Genomic DNA, 18,976 nt, shown 5'->3' with positions numbered 1-18,976 from the left:
TTCTTCTTTTCAGACAGACTTTTTCCCCCTTTCCAGGCAGACTTTTCCCCCTTTATAGGAATTTTTTTTCCCCTTTCCAGGCAGACTTTTCCCCCTTTTTAGGAATTTTTTTCCCCTTTCCAGGCAGATTTTTTTCCCCATCCAATGTCTGCCAAGTCCCTCGGGAATGGCAGCAGCAAATCCTCTGGATGTGAACCTTTGTTCTCCAGCCCGTTTCCAATCCCATTTCCTGACATTCCCATGGGATCACCCACCCCACCCCATCCCTGTGGAGTTTTTCTCCCTTTTCCAGCTGTTTTTTGGGATCAGCACTCCCGGAGAAGGCAGAGCTCACTAGAGGGCACCCACACCCAGCTCCTGCTGCTCTCCCTCATTCCAGGATCCACATTCCCGGCTGGAAAAGATGCTCAGGGACACCTTCCCGTGACTGGGAGTTGGTTTTCCTGATTTCCCAAACCCACAAATCCAGGTTTTCCCCCTATCCCAAATCCCAGTGATGCCCCTCGCGCCCCTCCAGATGCATTTCAACATTCCCAGTTTTTGTTCCTTCTTCCTCCCCTCTTTTTTTTTTTTTCTATTTTTCTTTTCTTTTTCCTGTTTTTTCCCTTTATCCACAAAAGTTTTGGGATCTTGTGGCATCCAGGATCCGTCCAGCCCCACAGGGAAGTGTCACCATTTCCCATTCTTCTATCCCAAATCCTCCCTCCCTGCTTCCCCCAGGTGACAGCAGTGACAGAGCAGGGGGTGACACTTGATTTGATGATCCCAACGCTCCAAAAAAACCCAAAAATAACCCCAAACCCCACATGGATCCCAAAGGAAAAAAAAACCTTTTTGTTTTAGGTTTTTTTAGGTTTTTCTTGTATTTCCAAAGCAGGGACTGTCCAGTGAGGGAGGTGACATTGGGGTTGCTTTGTTTGATGATCCCAAGGCTCCAAAAAACCCCAATAAAGAAACCCCAGACCCGACACAGATCCCAAAGGAAGAAACCTCTTTTTTTAAGGGGTTTTTAGCGTTTTTCTGTATTTCCAAAGCGGGGACTGTCCAGCGAGGGAGGTGACACCTCTGGGGTGTCCCTGGTGCCAGGGGGACGCAGGTTTGGGGTTCCTTTTATGGCTCTTCACCCACTCGGGGCATCGTCCCCACAGCGTTCTCCATCCCCTCCCATCTTCCCAGCGGGGCTTTTTGGGGATCCACGGCCAAATCCAGCCCCTCCACACGAATCCAGGACCACCAGAGGCTCCTCTCCCATGGCTCCTGCGGCTCCTCAAGGTCACGTCCACAAAATCCAGTTTTTTCCCAGCATTTTTTTTTTTGGTAAAAAACCCTTTCCCCCCCTCCCCACCCACCCCAAAACCCCACCGAACGCCCCCCCCCCCCCCCCCAAAATCCATCCTCCCTCAGCACTCCAGGGGCGCCGCCTGCACCTCCACGGCCAGGAGGTGTCCCCGGGGCTGCACGGGATAAACCACGCGCACGGCCCCGGCGCCACGGAGCGATTCCCGCCGCTCACCGCCGCTCACCGCCACCGCCAGGAGCAGCAGGCACAGCAGCAGCGCCGCCACCAGCGTCCCCTGTCCCCACGGCACGCCCCGCCTGGCCTCTTTAGTCCTGGCGCTCACACAGGCCACCCTGAGCGGCGATGCCACCAAGGTGACGCGCAGACACGCCCGGTACTCGGTGTCGGGGCGCAGCCGGGTGATGTTGAAGCTGTGGGTGCCCGCCGGGATCCGCGCCGAGCCCAGCGCCGCGCCCGGCGCCGAGCTGGCCCAGGTGAGGTTGGAGGAGACGGCGTTGAGGCACGGCCGCCAGGCCAGCAGGACGTGGTGGGGCTGGACATCCACCACCAGCAGCTCCAGCTCGGCCTGGCCCAGCGGGAAGGAGCGGTTGACCAGCACGCGGACGCCGCGGGTGTCGGCGCCCAGCAGGTTGTGAGCCACGCACGTGTAGAGCCCGGCCTCGCCCGCCGCGATGCCGCGGATCTCCAGCGTCCCCTCCGAGTGCACCTTGAACTTCCCGTCGTCCCCAAACGGCAGCAGCTTCACCCCGGCCGGCGTCACCCAGTAAATCTCCGGCTCCGGCTCCGCCAGCGCCCGGCAGTGCAGGGCCACGTTGTCGCCCACCTGGGCGTCCAGGCGCGCCGGGATGCTGCGGGCGGAGATGAGCGGCAGGCACTGCTCCGTCATCTCCCGGAACGGGACGTCGCGGATGTGGCGGCGCTGGAGGTCGGGGGGCTCGGCGCACAGCGTGGACTGCGGCTCGATGAAGCGCACGCGGGGCCGGGTGCTGTTGACCCAGCGGATGACGCAGTCGCAGCGCAGCGGGTTGCCGTGGATGCTGATCTCCTGCAGGTTGGGCAGCGACTCCACCGTCTGCCGGTGCAAGGCACTTAGGGCGTTGTTGTTGAGCATCAGCGTCTCCAGCTGCGGAAGGTGCTGGAAGGCCTTGGGGTGGATGAAGGACAGCTTGGGGTTGTTGGTGACGTCCAGCTTGGTCAGCTCGGGGAGGTTGATGAGGGCGAACTGGTCGATGGACACCAGCTCGTCCATGTTGTTGAGGCCCAGCTCCTTGAGGTGCAGCATGTTGGTGAAGTCGCTCTGCTTGACCCTCTGCAGCGGGTTCTTGTTCAGATCCAGGAATTTCAGGCCGGGCACCTGCTGCAGGGCCCTCTTGGGGACATCTGCCAGCTTGTTGTCGTAGAAGGACAGGCTCTCCAGGCTCCTCAGCCCTTCCAGGGCGTAATCCGAGATCTCCCGCAGCTGCATCCCGGCCAGCACCAAACTCCTCAGGTTGCCCAGGGGCCGGAAATTCATGTCCAGGATGGCGTCCACCTTGTTGCCCCCGACCATGAGGATCTCCAGGCTGGGCAGCATCTGGAACCAACGGCTGTCCAGCGTCCTCAGCAGGTTGGAGTTGAGGTGGAGCCGCAGGAGGCTGCCCAGGCCGGCGAAGGCGCGGGGGGCGATGCTGCGGAGCCGGTTGTGGTTCAGGTAGAGCTCCTGAAGGTTCCCCAAGCCCGGGAAGCTGCTGTCGGGCAGATCAGAGAGCTGATTCTCCTCCAGGTGCAGGCTGAGCAGCTGGGGCATGTTCCTGAGCCCAAAATCCCAGACGTCAGAGAAGCTGTTCTGCGACAGATCCAGCTCCGACAGGTTCCGCAGGTAGCCCAGCTCGCCCTGCTCCAGCCTGGCGATGTTGTTGCTCTGCAGCAGCAGGGTCTGCGTACCCTCGGGCAGCTCCGGGGGCACCGAGGTGATGAAGAGGTCGTTGCAGTCCACCGTGGCCGCCTCGCGGTAGGCAGAGCGGGGCGTGTACCAGGGCCGGATCTGGCACACGCAGCGCGGGGGACACGCCACCCGCCAGGGCACCGTGGGCATGGCGCTGGCGGCCACCACGCACAGCAGGAGGCAGCTGGGCCGGAGGCCTCTCATTTTGGGCTGCTGAAGGTCACAGGGAGCATCCAGAGCTGGCCGCGGGGTGACAGCGGTGACGGCGAGGTGGGGACGGCGCCCGTGGCGGGAGATGCTCCATGCGAGCCCCTGGAAGGGTCGGCCCCTGCCCGGCGCCCCCAAAATGGGAGCTCAAAGTGCTGGGGGCACCTCAGTCAGAGCTGGGCCTCTTCTTCCTCCCCAAAGGAGTTGTTGCCGTGCTTGGCTGCATCTTCCGGGCTTCTCCTTGAGGTCATTCCTGGAAAAACAGCAAAGTTGGGTTAGAGGAGGGTTTGGGCTTGTGGGGAGCAAGGGGCAGGGACAGGGGACAGGTTGGGGAGGTAAAAATCGGAGGATGGCACCCCCAGGACCCCCAGTGCCCTCAAAACTGCCCAGCAAATCCATGAATTCCATTTTGTATCCGTAGCATTCACTGTGCCCTCCTATCCCACAGGATCTGTGTGGAATTATCCCATAGAATCTTCCCAAATCAAATCCATGAATTCCATTTTATATCCATGGCATTTTCTGTGCCTTCCCATCCCAGAAAATCTGGCTGGAATTATCCCATGGAATCTGCCCAGGACCCTCCAAACAAATCCATGAATTCTGCTTTATATCCATGATTGAACTGTGTCCTCCCATCCCACAGGATCTGGGTGGAATTATGCCATGGAATCTTCCCAAATCAAATCCATGAATTCCATTTTATATCCGTGGCATTTTCTGTGCCTTCCCATCCCAGAAAATCTGGCTGGAATTATCCCATGGAATCTGCCCTCCAAACAAATCCATGAATTCTGCTTTATATCCATGATTGAACTGTGTCCTCCCATCCCACGGGATCTGGGTGGAATTATGCCATGGAATCTTCCCAGGATTCCCGAAACAAATCCATGAATTCCATTCTATATCCATGGCATTTTCTGTGCCTTCTCATCCCAGAGAATCTGGTGGAATCATCCCATGGATTCTCCTCAGGACCCCCCTGGATCTGTGGCTGAGCAGAGCCAGAGCTGCAAGAGTTGGGAATAAATTTCCATGGGAATAATTATCCATGGGAATCATCTTCCTGTGGGCTCTGCTTCCTGCTCCTCATCCTCCCCAGCTCCAAATTCCCCCATCCAGAAGCTCCAGCCCCATTTGGGGTCCTCCAATGGGATTTTCCTTAGGGAAAAACATCCCCCAAACATCAGAAATGCTCTGGGGGAATCTGGGGTAGGTTTGAACCCCCAGCACCTCCTGCCCCTCTCCCAGTCCAGCCTTTGATTCCATTATTTCCTCCAGCTCTCCCACCCCATGCTGACCCCAATCCAACCTTTCCTTCCCTTAAAAGCCTCTCACCCAGCAGGGGAAAAAAACAACAAAAAAAAACATTAAAAGAGTGGGAAAAGCGAAGTTTCAGTTTTATCCCCGCCGTGCTCTCCCTGGGAAGGGCTCCTGAGCCGAGTTTATTCCACATCAGCTCCTCCCGGATCGATCTCCGCTCTTTTCCCTCCTTCCCCGCTGCTTTCAAAGCAGCTCCCGCAGAGCCAGCATGAAAGGAAAGGATGGATCCATCGATTCCCGCTTCCCTCTGATGGATCCACACCTTTCCTTTTAAGTGCTCCGGCGTTTTCGGGTCTGTAAAAGTCTCCAGCTGTTCGAATATCTCTCGAATCTTTTCTCCGTAAAAAAAATATTACGAAGGAATTTGGAGGAGTTTTATTTGTTTTCTTTGAGGTGTGAAGGAAACGCTGGAGAAGGCGCCTGGTTCCAACCCTGGTTTTCCAGGGAAAGCCTCCCCAGCTCCGCTGGTTTCATCCATAATTGGATTTTATCCCGTTTTTCCCAGCACAGGGCAGGGTTGCAGGGAGAAATCTTTGATATGAGATAATCCAGGAGTTTGTGTGAGTCATGGGATGGGAACTTGTGGGAAAATGGCAGATTTGGGACCAAAATTCATGGAAAGGAACAAACTGGGAGAAAAGGAAGAGCTTTAGCAGTGAGTGATCCCAGCTGAGGGGGGAAAATCCTGGGAAAGGCACCTGGTTCCAACCCTGCTTTTCCAGAGAAAACCTCCCCAGCTCTGCTGGTTTCATCCATAATTGGATTTTATCCCGTTTTTCCCAGCACAGGGCAGGGTTGCAGGGAGAAATCTTTGATATGAGATAATCCAGGAGTTTGTGTGAGTCATGGGATGGGAACTTGTGGGAAAATGGCGGATTTGGGACCAAAATTCATGGAAAGGAACAAACTGGGAGAAAAGGAAGAGCTTTAGCAGTGAGTGATCCCTGCTGAGGGGGGAAAATCCTGGGAAAGGCACCTGGTTCCAACCCTGCTTTTCCAGAGAAAACCTCCCCAGCTCTGCTGGTTTCGTCCATAATTGGATTTTATCCCGTTTTTCCCAGCACAGGGCAGGGTTGCAGCATGGATGGCTGGGAGAAATCCTGGATGTGGGATAATCCAGGGGTTTGTGCGAGTCACAGGATGGGGAGTTCAGGGAGAAGGGTGGATTTGGGAAAACTTGGGACTAAAATTAATGGAAAGGAGCAAACTGAAGAAGAAATGAATAAGAAATAAATGAAGAAGAAGAAGAAATAAATACAGGGAAGGGGGAGAAATACTGAGATAAAGGAGAAATGCAAGAAAAAAGAGAAACACAGGGGGAAAGGAGAAAGTGAAGGGGCAAAAGAAAAATGAAGGGACAAAAATGAGAAATAAAAAAGGACAAAGGAGAAATACAAAGGAAAAGGAGAAATAAATAAAAGGACAAAGAAGAAATTAAGTGACAAGAAGAAATAAATGAAGAAAGAAGAAATAAATAGAGGGACAAAGAAGAAATTGAGGAACAAGAAGGAATAAATGGAGAAAGAAGAAATAAATAAAGGGATGAAGGAGAAATAAATAGAGGGACAAAGAAGAAATTAAGGAACAAGAAGGAATAAATGGGGAAAGAAGAAATAAATAAAGGGATGAAGGAGAAATAAATAGAGGGACAAAGAAGTGTTAAAAATAGGTTAGAAACCATTGTGAAGTAGTTGATAATTGTTAAGCATGTGCTGTTAGTTTTCTAACCTATTTTTAACAGAAGAAATAAATAATGGGACGAAGGAGAAATAAATAAAGGGACAAAGAAGAAATAAATGAAGGGACAAAGAAGAAATGAATGAAGGGATGAAGGAGAAATAAATGAAGGGATGAAGGAGAAATAAATAGAGGGACAAAGAAGAAATAAATGAAGGGATGAAGGAGAAATAAATGAAGGGACGAAGGAGAAATAAATGAAGGGACAAAGAAGAAATAAATGAAGGGATGAAGGAGAAATAAATGAAGGGACGAAGGAGAAATAAATGAAGGGACAAAGAAGAAAGAAATGAAGGGATAAAGAAGAAGGAAATGAAGGAATAAAGAAGTAAATGAAGGGACGAAGGATAAATAAATGAAGGGACGAAGGAGAAATAAATGAAGGGACAAAAAAGAAATAAATGAAGGGACGAAGGAGAAGTAAATGAAGGGATGAAGGAGAAATAAATGAAGGGACGAAGGAGAAATAAATAGAGGGACGAAGGAGAAATAAATGAAGGGACGAAGGAGAAAGAAATGAAGGGATAAAGAAGAAGGAAATGAAGGAATAAAGAAGTAAATAAGGGACGAAGGAGAAATAAATGAAGGGACAAAGAAGAAAGAAATGAAGGGATAAAGAAGAAAGAAATGAAGGGATAAAGAAGAAGTAAATGAAGGGACGAAGGAGAAATAAATAGAGGGACAAAGGAGAAATAAATGAAGGGACAAAGGAGGAATAAATAGAGGGACAAAGGGCCCCGAGTGTCGCCGGCTCCGTGGCAACCGCCCCCCCTCGCCCCTCATCTGTATGCCCGGGCTGAGCCCCGCGGCCGCCGCGGCTCCATGGAAACCCCGAGCTCCCTCCCGGAACCCCAGCCTGGAGATGGGAGATGGGATTGAGGAGCTGCCGCTGGGAAAACTTGGTGGCTTTTGGGGCCTTTTCAGAAATTCCAGGGGGTTTTGGCGCTCGGCAGTTGAGGGGCGCGTGTTCCTGAGGTGGATGATGCCAGGATGGGAGGGTTTTCCTGGGGTGGAAAGGTTTTCCTGGAATATGAGTTTTTCCCGGGATGGGAAGGTGTTCCTTATGGAAGTTTTCTTGGGATGGGAGAGTTTTCCTGGGATGGAATATAAAGTTTTTCTGGGATGGGAAGATGTTCCTTAAATATGAAAGTTTTCCTAGGATGGGATGGTTTTCCTGGAATACAAAGTTTTTCCCGGGATGGGAAGGTGTTCCTCATGGAAGTTTTCTTGGGATGGGAGGGTTTTCGTGGAATATGAAAGTTTTTCTTGGGATACCAGGCTGTTCCTGGGATGGGAGAGTTTTCCTGGGATGGGAAGGTTTTCCTGGAATACGAAGTTTTTCCCGGGATGGGAAGATGTTCCTTAAATATGAAAGTTTTCCTGGGATGGGAAGGTTTTCCTGAGATACGAGGCTGCTCCTGGAATATGAGAGTTTCCCTGGAATGACGAGGGTTTTCCTGGAATTATGAGACTGTTCCTGGGATGGGAAGGTTTTCCTGGGATTTCCAGGCCATTCCCACCCCCTTTTCCAGCAGCTTCACCCCCCTAAACCCAACACCACCCCCGAGGTGACACGGCATGGGACAGCGATGTCCCCACACGTGTCCCCATCGTGTGCCATCCTGTGTCCCTCACAGCAGCCTCCAGCTGCCATTTCGGGATGTTATTCCCTAAAAAAAACATTTCCAGGAGTTGGGGAACACCTGGCAAAGTCCCTGCTGAGGTCTGAGCCGGGATTTTTGCTGGGGAAAAGCAGCTTTGGAAGCGTTTCCTTGGAGCTTTTCCCAGCAGAAGGAGGGTGGGTTTAGACGGGATTTTGGGGAGAAATCCTTCCCCATGAGGGCAGCAAGGCCCTGGCACAGCTTTCCCCAACTCTGGAAGTGTCCACGGCCAAGCTGGACAGGGTTTGGAGCCACCAGGATGGGCAGAATCCGCTCCAAACTCCCTTTCCAGCGATTTCTCCTCTCAATCATTGTTTTGTGCACAAGGATGGGATTTTTATTTTTATTTTTTTTTTCGCATCCTCCTGCATCTCAGCGGGCAGGGAGAGGGCGATAACGTGATTCCTGTTATGCCTGCTTGTCTGGGAGGCAGCCAGGAGATAAAAACGCAGCCGGGGGCAGCAGCTGCCTCTTATCTCTTATCTCGGTGCTTCTCTGCCTGTCTCTGGCTGGATTTTAATGAGGAGGGCCGGGAAATCAGCCTGGTGTGCTCATCGGGCGCTCCAGGGCTTGGGATTTGTCTTGGCTCTGGAATTGTCTCGGCTCTGGAATTGTTGTCTTGACTCTGGAATTGTTGTCTCAGCTTTGGAATTGTTGTCTCAGCTTTGGAATTGTTGTCTCAGCTTTGGAATTGTTGTCTCAGCTCTGGAATTGTTGTCTCAGCTCTGGAATTGTTGTTTTGCCTCTGGAATTGTTGTCTCAGCTCTGGAATTGTTGTCTCGCCTCTGGAATTGCTGTCTCAGCTCTGGAATTGTTGTCCCAGCTCTGGAATTGTTGTCTCAGCTCTGGAATTGTTGTCTCAGCTCTGGAATTGTTGTCTCAGCTCTGGAATTGTTGTCTCAGCTTTGGAATTGTTGTCTCAGCTCTGGAATTGTTGTCCCAGCTCTGGAATTGCTGTCTCAGCTCTGGAATTGTTGTCTTGCCTCTGGAATTGTTGTCTCGCCTCTGGAATTGTTGTCTCAGCTCTGGAATTGTTGTCTCACCTCTGGAATTGTCTCTGGAATTGTTTTGTTTGTGGTTTTCCCCCTCCAAACGCTCCCACAGGTTCCTGTGGCATCCCCAATCCAGGCTCAGCTTCCAGCCTGGGAAAAGGGGCAGAATTTGGCCCTCTCGGCCTCAAACTGCACATTCCAGAGGAGTTTGGATGCCTCAGTCATTCCCTAAAGATCGCACATCTCATCCCAAGGGAGCTTTGGAGATGCTCAGGTCCCTGGGCTGGGGATCCCTTCTCCAAAATTCAGCTTTTGGGAGTTTGGCCTTTCCAAAAGTTCATAAATCCCCAGGGATTTTCAGACAAGAAGCCTCAAATCCATTCTTTTCAACCAGGAGGATTTTCCTGATTTCCAACCAGGAAGCCTCAATTCCATGATTTTCAGCCCAGAAAGCCTCACATCCATGATTTTCAGCCAGAAAGCCTCAATTCCATGATTTTCAGCCCAGAAAGCTTCAATTCCATGATTTTCAGCCCAGAAGTCTCAAATCCATGATTTCCAACCAGGAGGATTTTCCTGATTTTCAGCCCAGAAAGGCTCAAATCCATGATTTTCAACCAGAAAGGCTCAAATCCATTATTTTCAGCCCAGAAGCCTCAAATCCATGATTTTCAGCCCAGAAAGCTTCAATTCCATGATTTTCAGCCAGAAAGCCTCAAATCCATGATTTTCAACCAGAAAGCCTCAAATCCATGATTTTCAACCAGAAAGCCTCAAATCCGTGATTTTCAGCCCAGAAAGCCTCAAATCCATGATTTTCAGCCCAGAAGTCTCAAATCCATGATTTTCAGCCCCTGGACCACCTCATTTTATCCCTGATCCTCAGGCCATGGTGTTAACCTGGAGCATTTGGAATTGCCCAAATTCCATGGTGGGGGAAAGCTGGCTGAGCTCTGCCCCTGGAGAGATCCAGGACTGTGGAGATGGAATTTCATCTGGATTGTCCTTCTCTGTGGAAAATCCATGTTTTTCACCCCCCCTGAGCCGCGCTGGGCTGCAGCTCTCTGCGTTTTTGGGAGCAGCTCCAGCTCCTGGCAGCGGCTCCAGGCTGCAGCAGGAGCTGAACTCCGTCCGTGCCTGCGGATCCCCGCTCCCAAATCCCACATTTCCAACGGCACATAAGAACATTCCAGGCAGAAAGGAGGAAAAATCTGATTTTTGGGTGTTTATCACCCTTGACACCTCTTTTTTTTTTTTTTTTTTTTTTTGATGATTTGCAGAGCCTTGGCTCGTTTTACCTCCCACACAGAATTCCATGGAATTTCCCAATCCAGCCCCTTCCTATCCAGGCGGGGAGGTCACAGGTGCATTCCCAGAATATCCCAAATATTCCCCTCCTGCCCCACGCCCTTCCTGGCTGTTCCTGCCTGGTTTTTCCTGAGCCATCCCCAGGATCTCCTTCCCAAGAGAGAATTTAGAGCCCTTCAACCTTTGGAAGCCGTCGCTGAGGGTTCCAGGGAAAGCTTCCAAGTGGAATTTGCTTCCAGATTTTGGGGAATTCTGTGATCAGTACTGCTCCAGTCACTGGGAACTGTGGGGAGCTGGGAGCCCCCAGCATTCCTGCCCCATCCCATCCCATCCCATCCCATCCTATCCCATCCCCATCCCCATCCCCATCCCACCCCATCCCATCCCATCCCATCCCATCCCATCCCATCCCATCCCATCCCATCCCATCCCATCCCATCCCATCCCATCCCATCCCCATCCCCATCCCCATCCCATCCCATTCCCTAAAGGAGCTGTGGGATTTTGCCAGGGTCAGGCCGGGTTTTTCCATCCCGTGGGTGCAGTGGGAATGCTCAGCATCCACATCCCGCTGGAAAATCCCTCTCTGGGAGCCCAGGGAAGGGCTCAGCCCCCCCAAAATTCCATAAAATGGGAATTTGGGAGCGCTGCTCCATGCAGGGCACAGCGGGGACGCTGCTGTGTCATTCCCTGTGACCTTCCCAGCGGATGGGGAACGATCGATAATTAATTCCTCATTAACGCCGCCTCATTTGCAGAGCAGCTCCCCCCAAACCTCCCCCTGTTCCCTTCCCCCTCCAAGGACAGGAATGTCTGGGAATGTCAAAGGGTTTGAATTCCTGGGAATGTCAAAGGGTTTGAGTTCCTGGGAATGTCAAAGGATTTGAATTCCTGGGAATGTCAAAGGGTTTGAGTTCCTGGGAATGTCAAAGGATTTGAGTTCCTGGGAATGTCAAAGAGTTTGAGTTCCTGGGAATGTCAAAGGGTTTGAGTTCCTGGCAATGTCAAAGGGTTTGAGTTCCTGGCAATGTCAAAGGGTTTGAGTTCCAGGGCTGCTCCCACGGAATTCCAGCTCAGGGCAGCACCCGTGGGATCAAAGCCATTCCCAATCCCAGGGAAGCCTCTCCCTGCTTTTCTCCTGGAGCATTCCGGCCTCCTTGGATGCCAGAAAGGCCTGGAATGACCAAAACCCTTGGAATCACATCCCAGCCATGTCTGCAGGATCCAGGATTCTCCTTGAGGAGCCAATCCCACCCTTGGGATCCCTCCAGGGCCAGGATGCCTCTGGAATTCCACAAGGACTCTGGAATTCCACAAAGACTCTGGAATTCCATCAGGGCTCTGGAATTCCACAAAGACTCTGGAATTCCACAAAGACTCTGGAATTCCACAAGGACTCTGGAATTCCATCAGGACTCTGGAATTCCACAAGGACTCTGGAATTCCATCAGAAATCTGGAATTCCATCAGGACTCTGGAATTCCATCCTCTGGAATTCCATCAGGAATCTGGAATTCCATCAGGGCTCTGGAATTCCACAAGGACTCTGGAATTCCATCCGGGCTCTGGAATTCCATCAGGACTCTGGAATTCCACAAGGACTCTGGAATTCCATCAGGAATCTGGAATTCCACAAAGACTCTGGAATTCCACAAAGACTCTGGAATTCCATCAGGACTCTGGAATTCCACAAAGACTCTGGAATTCCATCAGGACTCTGGAATTCCATCAGGACTCTGGAATTCCACAAAGACTCTGGAATTCCACAAGGACTCTGGAATTCCATGAGGACTCTGGAATTCCACAAGGACTCTGGAATTCCATCCGGGCTCTGGAATTCCATCAGGACTCTGGAATTCCACAAGGACTCTGGAATTCCACAAGGACTCTGGAATTCCATCAGGACTCTGGAATTCCACAAAGACTCTGGAATTCCATCAGGGCTCTGGAATTCCACAAAGACTCTGGAATTCCACAAAGACTCTGGAATTCCATCAGGGCTCTGGAATTCCACAAGGACTCTGGAATTCCACAACGACACAAGGTCCCGCTGCCAGGGGACAACCCAAGGTGCCCCAGCTCCCAATTCCCAACAAATTCCAAGCCTGGAATCTCTGGCTGCAGGTCAGGGCGGAAAGGAGGGGAGCCCCAGCAGTAACAAACCCAGGGAAATATCAAACCCAGGCTTTTCCAGCGGAAAGGGAACAACCCCCAGCATCCCCCAAGAAAAGCCGCGGATCGGCGCGGATGCCAAGGAGTCATCAGGAATCCTAAGGAAAACCTACGGTTGCCGTGGCAACTGGCAGGCAGGGCTGCCTCACCCCCTCCCCGGGCACGGAGCGGATCCGTGGGATGGAGGCAAATCCCTCTGGAAAGGCTCGGGGAGCCGGGGAGGGGATGGAGCGGCGCTGCCTTTATGGGGTTTTGGGGGCTGAGCCGCTCCCGGCGCTCCCCGAGAGGGATTTTCCAGCGGGGTGTGGATGCTGCGCCCGCCGGGTGGAAAATCCCTCCCCGATTCCCGGTAAATTCCGTTTCCAGCTTGTCTGGAATGAAATCATCCGGCTGAGAGCTGGGAGAGGAGGGGAAAGGGGATTGATCCGTGGAGGGAAAAACTGGGATGAGCTCAAACACCGCTGGGCTTGGAGCTGGAGCTGGAATGGCTCTGGAGCGGGAAGGAAAAGATTTGGAGAGCCAAGGGACATCCCAGCTGCTCGTCCTCCTCATTCCCATGGAAAAATCCCTCAGTTTCCAGGGATTCTGCAGTAGGAAATGGGAAAACCTGGAAAATGCAGCAGGAAAAGCTGATCCCTGTCCCGACAGACCTCGAGGGCTGCTGATGGAACCAAATCCATCTCCCCAAACCATTTCCCAATCCATTTCCCAAATCCCTTTTCCAAATCGATTTCCCAATCCCTTTTCCGAATTCATCTCCCAAATCCATTTCCAAATCCACTTCCCAAGTCCCTTTCCCAAATCCATCTCCCAAATCCCTGCTCTCCCATCTTTTCAGCATCCTGACAATTCCAGGAAAACTGGGAAAATCCATGGCCAAGCCAGGGAGGACAACCCTGCCCAAGAGGATTTTACTGGGGAAAAAAAGGAGCCAAGGAATTATTAAAGAGCCATAAAAACAGCGGGAAAATGCCCCTGAAATCCCTTTTTTTTTTGAAACAAGAATTCCATGGAAAGGGAATTCCAGCGTGGATGGAAATTCGGGGACCTGGAATTCTGAAGGACTGGCCCTGGGTGCTTCCAAAGGGATGGATCCCACCAAACTCCAGGAATTCAGGAATGCCGGAGCTGGGACAACCAATCCTGGGAGCTCGTGGGAGTTGGGAAAAGTGACTCAGAAATGGGACCGAGCTCAAAATTTTCCATGGGAATCCAAACATTCCTGGGAAAAACGAGCTCTGCAGCAAATTTCAAATCGGGATCAAAGCTTCCACCCCATTTCCTTTTTTTTTTTTTTGGGATTTCAAGGCAAGGGAGAGGCTTTGATGAGGCGTCAAACACCGCTTGGAGCAGCCAAAATATTCCTTGAAATTTAAGGATCATCCTGGAAAGGTTGACAACCAAACGATGGAAAAGCTTCGGAAAAGCTTCTCATGGCACAAACCAAATTGCATTTTTTTAAGGATCATAAATTGGAAAAATCCCATTTTTTTTCCAGGTAGAATTTGTATTTTTAATGCTTTTCCCTCATCATTATTCCCAAAGGTCCTGCTGGGAATCAGGGAAGCGAAGCTGCTGCTTTTCCTTCCTAAAAATGATCTGGAGCTGGCTGCTCTGATCCTTTGGGAAAAGATGGTTAAGATGCAAAACCCCTTTTCCTGCTGATTCCAAATTCTTCATTTAAAATTCCTTATTAAAGCCTCTCTCTTCCCCAAAAATCCCAATTTTTTTCCCAGCCTGGATTCTCCTCATTTTGTCCACTGGGAAGGACAAAGCACCAACCCTCAAATTTCACCTGGGATTGATTATTTTTGTTAGGATCCTTATAAATTCCATTAAAAATGGCATTTGTAACAGAGATTGGGAGACTCTGGAGCCTGGAGAGGGTCAGGAAAATCCAGGATCATTCCTGGAGGGGAAAACCCGGCCTTAATTCCAAGCAGAGCTGGTGAATAACTGATCCCGAATAACTTATCCCAAATCATTTATTCCCGAATAATTTATGGATCCAGTCTGGGCGAGAGGAGCCCCAGACTTCAGTCCCAATTAAGGCCTTTGTGAATTGTCTGGGAACGGATCCCAATTTTTCCCATATTTATTTGTTCCCCGGGATCGCGCTCCAAACGGAGCCGCCGCACAATTCCTGCTTTTCCCGAGTGTTTGCAAACAGCTCCCACTTGCCAGCATTTGGAGGGGCTTTTCCAGCCCCTATCCCACCTTGGGACCTGTGGGAATTTTCATGGGAATGATCCCCAAGAACTCCTGGCTGGATGGAGAGGGGACAGCAAAGATCCCGGGGTGATTTTCCCAAAAAAAATCCTAAAATTCAGCTGCTGGATCCGCATTTTCCAAAGCTTTCCATAAAGAAATGGATGGCCTGAAATGCTGCTGGGAATTCCGGAGGGTACCTGAGTCCTGGATAAATGGATGCTGGAAGTTGCCAGGTTTATCCAGGTTTATCCCCCGGCTCAGGAGCGGCGATCCCGATCCCAAAATTCCACCCCAAAATCCCAGTGCGGGGTTTTATCCACAGGGAATGCACCCAAATTTCAGGAATTTTGAATTCATCCCATTTTCCTGCTCATCCCGGTGCCCTGGCAGGAAGCAGCCAACTGGGATTGGGATTCTCCTTTCCAAGCTGGGAATTATTCCCTTGGGAATAATCCCATAAAACCAAAGTCATGGGGGAGAGAGACATCCCAGCCCTCATTCCAGGGGCTTGGGATTGGGAACAGTGGGAACAGCTGCTTCATGTCCTGGCAAAGGGATTTGGGAGCAAAAAAGGGGTGGTGATGAATTTTTGTGTCCTTTTGGGACATCGGGAATGTCATTCCATGGAGTCTCCCAGGGAAGGGGAGAAGCATTAATGACCAGGGTGATGCAGGAGGAAATCTGGGAATAAAGGGGCAGAGCCTCGTGTTTGGGGTTCACCTGCACAGGCGACATTCCCAAACTCCCCTGCACCAGCTCTGGGCATTCCCAGCATCCCCCCAATCCCTGTCCTAGCCAGGAAATCCAGGATCACATCCCAGAAGGGCAGGGAAGTGTTTTTCCAGCAGAAAGCAGGAGCAGGGACGATCCCTGGGCTTCGGGAGAAGGAGCCGTGGCTGGGCAGGGCGGCGGGAGTGCTCTGGAATTGAAACGGGAATTCCGTGGGAATCTGAGATTCCGTGGGAATGGGAACGGCTCCTCTGAACCCCCGAGGGGGCAATTCCAGCTCAATACCCGCGGTTTTGGGAAAAGGGAATTCCTGCAGCCCCGCTGAGGCTGGATGGGGCAGGGATGGGGTCGGGATGGGGTTGGATCGGAGTCCTGCAGAATTCCCGGCCCTTTTCCCTGTGCCAGAGGGATCCCAAGGGCTCTGCCGGGGCTCTGGGCACGGCTCAGCTCCTGGTTTTCCTCTGTGGATGAGAAGAGAGATCCCATCCAAAGGGAGGGGTTGGGAATGGGAATGGGAATGGGAACGGGAACGGGAATGGGAACTGGAATGGGAACGGGAACGGGAATGGGAACAGGAATGGGAATGGGAATGGGAACGGGAATGGGAACAGGAATGGGAACAGGAATGGGAACAGGAATGGGAATGGAAATGGGAATGGGAATGGGAATGGGAACGGGAATGGGAACGAGAATGGGAATGGGAATGGGAATGGGGGGAATGGGAACGGGAATGGGAATGGGAATGGGGGGAATGGGAACGGGAACGGGAACGGGAATGGGAACGGGAATGGGAACGGGAATGGGAAGAGAGATGCCAGCCAAAGAGAAAGGTTGGGGTTGGAAAGGGAGATCCCTTCCAAAGAAAAGGGTTGGGAATGGGAGGAGAGATCCCATCTAAATAAAAGGGTTGGGAATGGGAAGGGAGATCCCAGCCAAATAAACGGGTTGGGAATGGCCGAGGAGCAGAGCCCTCAGATCCCGATCCTGCTCTGCCGCTTCCAGGGATGCCAGCAGGTGACAAAGCCACTCCTGCTGCCCGCGGAGGGGACACAGAGAGCCGGGAATGCCAGGAAAAGCCTCAGCAGGGCGGGATCGGGATCCTGCAGCACAGCGAGCCCGGTCTGGAGCCGGGAGATGCTGCCCCGTGTCCCTGCAGTGACCTGAGGGACATCCCGGGACAATCCCCAGGACAGGGAATCGTGTCCGGAGCCACCTCAGGCTCAGGATGAGGGAGGCCGGGATGAGCCATTCCCGTCCGGGCTTCTCCAGGGGCTCTGCCCGGGAAAGGCAGGGCTGGGTCCTGGCTCGGCACCAGCGCGGAGGGGACAGGGAGGGGACACACAGGGGACACCGGAGGGGACACACAGGGGACAGGGAGGGGACAGAGGTGACACCCGCGCGTGGCTCCGGAGCTGCCACAGCCCCGGCACGTCCAGGCTGGAGGGAGCGGGTCCCGGCGGCAGCGCCCACCTGCAGCTCCAGCCACGGCATCCCCGGGAACGCCGCTCCCGGCGGCTCCTCCGGGCTCCCACCAGCACCGGCCCTGCGTGTCCAGGGCTTCTCCCGCTCCTCCTGGGCGCTGCAATCCCTTTCTCCAGGCTCTGGGAGAAACCAGGGCCGGGCTGAGCACCGGGAGAGGCGAGGGCAGGGCTGGATCAGCCGCACACGGAGCGCAGGGTCCCTGCCGGCCCCGAGCCCTTTCCCGGAGCGGCTCTGGGGATCAACCCGGGGGTCTCCGGGCTGGCTGGGCACGGCCCCGGGCAGGGCAGAGCTGGGCACGGCCCTGGGCAGGGCAGAGCTGGGCATGGCCCTGGGCAGGTCTGGGCGCTGGCGCAGGGACCCGGGCAGGGCTGGGCACGGCCCCAGGCAGGGCTGGCACAGGAACCCGGGCAGGGCAGGGCTGGGCACGGCCCCGGGCAGGGCTGGGCGCTGGCACAGGGACCCGGGCACTGCGGGCGGGTGCAGCCGCGGCAGGGAGGGGCAGGGCTGGGCAGCGGGGGGAGGTAAACACGGCACCGGCACAGAAAGCAGGAAAACGACATTAAAATGACACCAAAATGACACCAAAATGACACCAAAATGACACCAAAATGACTGTTCCCGACGCGTCCTTTGCCATCACCTTTGCTGTCCCCAGGTGGAGGAGGGCTGGCCAGGAGCCCCAAGGACCGCGTCGTTCCTCTATTTCACACCCAACGTCCCTCCCGTCACATTTTCCGCGTCGCTCGGGCACTCAGGGGTTAACGCCCGGGAAGCGCCGCTCCCGCCCGGATCGCATCCTGGCAGCATCCCCGGATCCCGGCCCCGCCGGCGGCTCCGTGACCAGCGCATCACCCCCGGCCCCGCCGCCCTCACCCCCCGCTCCCGCCGGGCCCAGGATCCGCCGGATCCCGGAGGAGTTTCCAGGAGCGGGAATGCGGCTCCCACCCCGCGGTACCTGGGAGCCATCCCTGCCTTCCTCCCGTCCCTTCATCCCCTCCCGGAGCGCCGCTCTCCATCCATTCCCTGTTATTTTTTTTTTTTCCCCACCCCGTTTATTTCCAAACGCACCATTTCTCCTCAAACCCAGCATCGAGCAGGGAAAGCAAAGCTCTGGAATGGCAAAAAAAATAAAAAGCAACCCCGAGCGAGCTGGAGGCGCCGGCTCGCTGCTGCAGAGCGCAGGAGCCCCCCTCAAAGTCACCCCCGGCCCCAAAACCCCCAAACCACAGCGGTGGCCCCCAACTCACCCTCCGAGCGTGTCCCCGTCCCCCGGCGCCGCTGTCACCGCCTGCCACCCCCCGCCACAGCTGCCCGCACATCTGGCAGACAAAAGGCCGGCTGGCTCCGGAGCTGTCACCGCTGGCGGGGTCTGTCCTTGTCGCTGAGGACGGCGACAGGGCCAGCAGGACCCTCCGGCCACCCTCAGGGCGGGAGGCGGCGGAGAGAGCTCCTCACCCTTCGCTCGCCCGGCGCCTTCGCAGCCGCACAGTGCCCGCTCCCCCTCCTCCTCCTCCTCCTCCTCCTCCTCCCTCTCCTCCTTCTCCCCTCCCTCCCCAATCCTCCTCCTCCTCCTCACTCCAGCCTTGTCGCCACGGCGTGCCACCCACCCGCGGCAGCTCCTGCCTTAACCCCTGCGGCTCCGGCCTCTCGCGGGGGATGTTCCCGAGGGATGAAGGCTCTGCCGGGGGATGATGCCGAGGGATGAAGGCTCTCCCGGAGATGCTGAGCCGGCCCTCGGCATCCGCAGCGCTCCCGCTGCGCCGCCGCCGCCCCCTCCCCGCAAACGGGGGTCGCCCAGCCCGGGGGGTGGGTGCGAGGGGAAGGGGACGCTCGGTAGATTTGGGATTTGTGGTCCCAAATTTGGGATTTGTGTGCCAGATTTCCTTCTGTCCATCGGGATTTCTCGGCATTTCCAAAGATGACCCCGCCA

The 18,976-nt window shown here is 53.9% G+C and overlaps 1 protein-coding gene across 2 annotated transcripts; it reads right to left on the bottom strand.

Annotated features, from left to right (window-relative positions):
• Positions 1-1,389: 1,389 nt before the first annotated feature.
• LRRN2 (leucine rich repeat neuronal 2) lies at positions 1,390-18,757 on the bottom strand. Of its 2 annotated transcripts, none has more exons than XM_058039919.1 (2): positions 18,654-18,757; positions 1,390-3,684 (listed from the first exon to the last, which is right to left on the bottom strand). In XM_058039919.1, the coding sequence occupies exon 2, from the start codon at positions 3,426-3,428 to the stop codon at positions 1,401-1,403; it is 2,028 nt and encodes a 675-aa protein (XP_057895902.1). In that variant the 5' UTR covers positions 3,429-3,684; positions 18,654-18,757; the 3' UTR covers positions 1,390-1,400. The 2 variants fall into 2 exon arrangements, with proteins under 2 accessions (XP_057895902.1, XP_057895901.1); XM_058039918.1 differs by lacking the exon at positions 18,654-18,757 and adding an exon at positions 18,294-18,546.
• Positions 18,758-18,976: the final 219 nt, after the last annotated feature.

Source organism: Melospiza georgiana, chromosome 23, assembly GCF_028018845.1.
Source record: "Melospiza georgiana isolate bMelGeo1 chromosome 23, bMelGeo1.pri, whole genome shotgun sequence".
Classification (NCBI taxonomy): Eukaryota; Metazoa; Chordata; class Aves; order Passeriformes; family Passerellidae; genus Melospiza; species Melospiza georgiana.
This window is presented reverse-complemented; position numbering and strand designations above follow the sequence as displayed.

What these genes read in the sequence shown, in the direction of transcription:
- LRRN2 (XM_058039919.1), bottom strand. Translation starts at nt 3,428, where the DNA reads ATGAGAGGCCTCCGGCCCAGCTGCCTCCTGCTGTGCGTGGTGGCCGCC.